We start from the raw sequence: 6,089 nt of genomic DNA, 5'->3' as shown, positions 1-6,089 counted from the left end.
TCACATGCTGCGTAACGCCTACACACTAGGCGCTACACTATACAATGTAGCGCCTAACTCTCAGGGGTTGCATATTGACTTAACATTTTTTAGGTAGTCTGAGGTACGATACTGGCTAGACGTGTGACGCCTGAGAACTAGGCGTTGCATAGTATAGTATGACGTTTAGATATCGGGCGCTACATAAAAAGATTAGTTGGATGAAAAAATCTCAATACAGTTCAGTTTGTAAAATAGTTTCATCCATAGGTTAAATTTGTCATTTTTGCCCGCTGCCAGGCTCTGAGCAAGGAGCATGTGCCTTTCGGCACGGTAGCTCACGCCAAACTCCACAATGGATCATCAAATCGTCTGCAAAATCTGGATCGTAACAGTTCGGACATTTGGTCATCATAATTCTTCAGACAACTTTAGAAGTTCAAGATCGAACAAATCAAAACCAAATTAAAAAGGTTTGAGGGAGTTTGGACGTCCGTCACCTCGAACTTCGACATCCCGGCCAAACAAAATACCCTGCCCAGGGCCCTTTTTACCCACACGCTCCCCTGCAACATGGAAGTGATTCATGATCGCGAGGTCACTACAATGACCATTTCATTTGTTTTGCTCAATGTTCGTCTGACGATGATGCCCGACGACATGTCATCGTCGTGAATCCGAAGGAACAGGCAAGTCTACTCGTCGGGATGGTCCATTTAATCCCAAGCCCCATGAAACAAAAATGTTGTCAGCTCGGATCATCAGCAGCCAACTAAACATGCCATGGCAACTCTTCGCATCAGCAGCCAACTAAACATACCATGGCAACTCTGCTCATCAGCAGCCAACTACCCCGGTAAACATGCCACAGCAAGCAAAACAAGAAGGCAAATAATTTCCCTGGACGACCCGGTATCGTTCAGTAAAGTAGTTATATCATATACTAGCACCAAAAGGGTAAGAACCCTAACATGGAGAACTTGAGAACAACCAGAAACGAATTCTTCTGCTGACTGACAATCACAAACATCGTGCCTGCCTACTGCTGTGCGCACTGCACCCGCTGGCCGCCGCCGCCGGGCATGTCCTCATCCTCGTCGTAGGCCTCCTGTGCCTGCTGCTGTTGCCGCCTCCGCATCTCCTCCTCAATGTCGATGTCATAGGCCATCGTCTCCTCGCACTCGTCCAGCTCCATGTCCGTGTACTGCGACGCCGGCTTGGGCGGGAGGACAGTCTCGAGCGCCTTGCACTGGTCCAGGCTCAGCGAGTCAGGGAAATCCACCGTGAAGTGGATGTACAGCTTGCCCTTCATGAACGGCCTCTGGTACATGGGCATGCCCTCATCGTTGATCGCCTTGAATGAATCTGTAGAAACATTTGGATAGATGATGAGCATCAGTTGAATACCTATCTGAGCCAAATCAGATGATCATTCCAGGTTGAATTCATCAACACTTACCAGGCTTGACCACTTCGCCAGGGTTGGACTTGATGAGCAGCTGCCTGCCGTCCAAATGAGCCAGGACATACTGGAAGCCACACAGGGCCTCAGTCAGGGTCAGGGTGTGCTCGTAGAAGAGGTCATCACCCTTCCGCTTGAATTTGGGGTGCTCCTTCTGCTGGAGGACGAAGATTATGTCTCCAGTAACGGTATCAGGCTGCATGACACAAGCAGACAGATCAGGCAAGGTAACAGGCACAACACATACAGAAAAACATAGTACTCATACTGAAGTTCGACGCATACCGCTTCATCCGCCTCGCCGGGGAAGGTGATCTTCTGTCCATGCTGCATTCCCTTCTCAACCACCACCTCCAGGACTTTCTTCTCATGCACCACCTTCTCACCTTTGCACTGCCCACAGCGATCCTTATCGCTGATGGTCTCCCCACTTCCCCTGCACTCGTTGCAAGGCTGCTGCATTTGCTGAATCATTCCTGGTCCCAGCTGCCTTATCTGCACCTTGTAACCAGCACCTTGGCAGCCGGCACACTTCATGGAAGCCCCAGACTTTGAACCCTTGCTGCAGGACAAACGAGCACAATTAAAATTCAGAACTTCATGAGCCGGTAAATTCGAGGTTACACGCACAAGGGTTAAAACAACTTACCCATTGCACTTGGAGCAGAGCACATTGCGGGCAAGAGAGAGCTTCTTTGATGTTCCATTGTACAACTCCTCAAGGCTAACCTTGAGAGGATGAACCACATCCTCACCCCTGCGCTGCCTCCTGCCCCTACTGCTCCCGCCACCTGTAGGACAATGCAATGGTTAAGTCAGATCAAAATACAGGCAGACCACAATGGCAACCAGAATGGTTAAGTTGGTCACATAAGATTTACCTCCGAAGGGGTTGCCGCCACCACCAAAGAATGACTGGAAGATGTCGAAAGGATCATGCATTCCTCCACCTCCCATTCCCTCCTTGAGGGCATCCTCACCATACTGGTCATAAATTTCTCTCTTCTCAGGATCACTCAGGACCTCATAAGCCTGAGCTAGCTCCTTGAACTGCAATATGACAAATCGTTAATAAGCCAGCTCAACCAGAAAACAACATCTGACGCAAACAGGTTATAACCAGGCAAGGCATCAGTACCCACTACCCAGCAAAGCTTGACTGACCCAAGCACCAGTACACAGCTTTAGTTTAGCTAGGTTGATACTCCCTCCGTTACATAGCCTATATTTGGAATCTCTAAAAGGTCTTATATTTAGAAACGGAGGGAGCACATGTCAATAGGAATTAAATAAGTTACTCACTCCATTCCATAATATAAAAGTGTTTCGTATACTACACTAATGTGTTTTTTACACTATACTATCTCAAAAACGATCTTATATTATGGGATGGAGGGAGTATGTGCCTAGTAAAACATTGCATAATGTCTCAACAAATGCATTGGTCATTCTATTTTTAATCATCGTCAACTATTGAATTGCTCACTGACAGTTGCGAACAGTAGGCAATTTAACATACACACGGATTACTCCTACATCATCATCAATTCAACAAAACCTACCTGCATATGCTACAAGCTTCTCATGAATTGCTCAATTAACATCTAAAATCATACGTTATGCTAATTTCAGGTATGTGAACAATTACAGAAACGCATGTATAACAGTATAAGGACGATTTCAAGGATTCCTTGCCGAATGTTAAATCAACTAAATGTTCGTTTTAAAGCCGACCGCAATCATCACCACGCATAATTCTTCCCCCGCCCAAACCTACCTATCAAACACACATCCACGAATTCCCGTCGAATTCTACATCCCCGCGGCCCCGGGCCAGATCCGCCTGCCGTACCAAATCTACCAGCCTAGTAATCCCTATCGGGAAAAGATCGGTAGTAGAGGGATGAGAGATCCGGCGGGCGCTCACCTTCTCGGGGTCGCCGCCCTTGTCGGGGTGGTTCTTGATGGCGGCCTTGCGGTAGGCCTTCTTGAGGTCGTCCTGGGAGGCGTCCTTGGGCACGCCCAAGATCTCGTAATAGCGCGTGCTGTCGCTCTTCTTCGGCGGCCCGCGCCCGAACATCGCGCCGAAAATCCCAAGCTCCGCGGAGAGGACGAAGACGAAACCCTAGCTGGTTGATCCGGTGGAAGCGAGGTCGCCGGTCGGGATCGGTTTGTGAGGAGAGGTGGGGGAGGGGGGGCGGTCCTAGTTATAGCGGAGCGCGGGACGGGTGGTCTGGAGTGAACGCTCTCGAAGATGCGGGAGGACGGGGGAGAGGCGGGCGCGGGCCGTCGGATCCGGATCGGGCGGTGGTTGGAGGGGAGGGCCGAGCTTCCAGATGCTTCCGGGTTGTTCTGGCGAAAGGACCGGGAGGGCTGGGGCGACGCGGGTTCGGGGAAGGGGAGCGCGTGGTTGAGTTTGACTCCGGTAAAGAGGACCGACCTGGGTACTGTCACGGTGCGGACGCCGTGTGGATGCGGGTCCGGTACGGCTACGGTGGAACCCGATAGGGAGATCCTCGCTCCAAAGATCCGGTAAACATCGATTCGACAAGGAAGTACCCGTATGTTATAGCAATCGCGCTTAGATCACAAATGAAAGATGGGTATTGAAAATCTTAAAAATCCATAGGTTCCCAATTTTAAAAGAACTGCATCCAAGATAGCGGATCCAGCCGTAGGTGCCTCTATATGGGCTTCGGGTAACCAAATATGACGGTGCCTCAATATGGGCTTCCGGTAACCAAATATGACCACATTGACGGCAAAAGAGGTGAAAAAAGCAATCCATAGAAAAATTTGACGCCGCTCATCAAATTCAGTGGTTAATAAAATAGAAAGGTGCGGGTTCGGGGAAGGGGAAGGTGTGGTTTAGTTTGACTCCGGTAAGAGGACCGACCTAGCGACTTGGGTGCTATAGCGGTGTGGGCGCGGGTGCGGCTGGATCTTATTTGGCGCCTTCAGTGTCTGTTTTTACTAACCGACGCACCCACCTTTTGTGCGAACCAACTTGTGGTTGGATGGTTGGAGGGACTGTGGTATCTCTAGCCCACCAAGATTCAAATCTTGATGTTCACATTTATTTCTGAATTTATTTCAGAATTTCCGGCGATGCACATTCAGTGGGAGTAAATCTTAAGATGATATGTCAGCTCAGTCTTTCGGAGGTGCTGTAGAGTGTGCGTGTATGCGTTCATAGAGATGAGTGTATGTGCGTGTATATGAGCGCCTGTGTCTGCCAATGTTCAAAAAAGACGCACCCACCTTTCATGTTGGGCTCGATCCATTTACTTTTTTTTCTTTCTCCTTAGCTCTGTACGCTCGCAGGGGACCTCCTATATGACGCATGAGGTGCTAGAGCATGAGGCGCTCCCCTAGCGCTGTGGCGTGCACCCCCGCGGCCCGGGAGCTGTTGGGCCGGCCCATGCGCGGGGCGGGGCGCCTCCTTTTTTTCATTTTCCTTGTTAATTTTTTTATTCTACACTAAATAATTTGGGATTCGTTTTCAAATTTTAAAACATTTTGAACTGTGAATTTTCATAAAACAGTTCTTGAATTCAAAAATGTTTGCGATTTAGAAGAATGAACATCTTTTATTTGATTGTTTTTTTAATAATGATGAACATTTTTTATATTTCATGAACAAATTTGGAATTTGATAAAAAATTGAAAATGACGAACAAATTTCGAATTTGGTGAACATTTTTTTAATCCACTGAAGAAAGTTTGAATTTGATGAACATGTTTTAGATCCTGACAAACAAAAAATAAATTCGATGAACATGTTTTGAATTAGTGAGCTTTTTTTACATTGATGAACATTTTTGAATTTAATGAACAATTCTTTTTGCAAATTTGAGAATAAAAAAGGCAAGAGAAAGTGAAAATTTGAAAGAAAAAAAACAGGAAAAAAAAAGAAAATACGAAAGAAGAAAAAAATGAAATCACTAATTGAGGAGTACCCCTTCCAAAGATCACTCCCACTACTCCAGGTTGCGACAAGTGGTGTGCTGCACGTACGCCACTTGTCCCAACCTGAGAGTTTTTCCTTTTTTCATAGATCCGTTTATTTAAAACATTATATGTCTTAAACCATGCGTCCAAATCTCAAACCGTTTTCACCCTTGAATTCCTCGCATCAAATTCCTCAAAACTAAATCCCATATTGACAGGTTTTGAACCTTTTTTTTATGAAAAAGCAGACAAAAAACCAAACCATGAGCAAGTTTTCCCCCTTTTCAGAAGCCGTTTCCGAGAGGCAGGCCGTGCCTTTTGCGAAAGCAAATCAATGCCTCTCATGAAAGCAAAATCATGCCTTTCATGAAGAAAAAAGAGAAAACGTGCGCCTTTCGCGGAAGTAAAATCATGCCTCTCATGAAAAAAAACATGTTTTTTCTGTTTCTGAGAGGCACAGCCTTGCCTTTCATCAAAAAAAAGAATATATATACATATTTTGTTTTCGAGAGGCTCAGCCGTGCCTCTCACGGTAGCAAAACCATGTCTCTCATGAAAGCAAAACCGTGCCTCTCAAGAAAGAAAAAAAAAAGAAAAAATGTTTTTTTTTTTCGTTTTTCGTGCCTCTCGCGGAAGCAAAATCGTGCCTCTCCCGGGAGCAAAACCATGCCTCTCGTGAAAAAAAATATTTTTTTCC

General features: G+C 46.5%; 1 protein-coding gene across 1 annotated transcript; it reads right to left on the bottom strand.

Annotated features, from left to right (window-relative positions):
• Positions 1-897: 897 nt before the first annotated feature.
• LOC125510854 (dnaJ protein homolog 1) lies at positions 898-3,636 on the bottom strand. Its single transcript, XM_048676128.2, has 6 exons — positions 3,369-3,636; positions 2,323-2,491; positions 2,091-2,232; positions 1,727-2,003; positions 1,439-1,637; positions 898-1,344 (listed from the first exon to the last, which is right to left on the bottom strand). Exons 1-6 carry the CDS (start codon positions 3,519-3,521, stop codon positions 1,019-1,021), a joined length of 1,266 nt encoding a protein of 421 aa, XP_048532085.1. The 5' UTR covers positions 3,522-3,636; the 3' UTR covers positions 898-1,018.
• Between the last annotated feature and the right edge of the window lie 2,453 nt (positions 3,637-6,089).

This window comes from Triticum urartu, chromosome 5A, assembly GCF_056163025.1.
Source record: "Triticum urartu cultivar PI428250 chromosome 5A, HENAU_Tu73, whole genome shotgun sequence".
Taxonomy (NCBI): domain Eukaryota; kingdom Viridiplantae; phylum Streptophyta; class Magnoliopsida; order Poales; family Poaceae; genus Triticum; species Triticum urartu.
Note: the sequence above shows the minus strand (reverse complement) of the source record. Positions and strands in the feature narration are given on the sequence as shown.

Coding starts and splice junctions, on each gene's coding strand:
- LOC125510854 (XM_048676128.2), bottom strand. CDS start 3,521: ATGTTCGGGCGCGGGCCGCCGAAGAAGAGCGACAGCACGCGCTATTAC. Junction 2,233..2,322: donor TGGCGGCAACCCCTTCGGAG/GTAAATCTTATG, acceptor ATTGTCCTACAG/GTGGCGGGAGCAGTAGGGGC. Junction 1,638..1,726: donor CCGGCGAGGCGGATGAAGCG/GTATGCGTCGAA, acceptor TGTGTCATGCAG/CCTGATACCGTTACTGGAGA.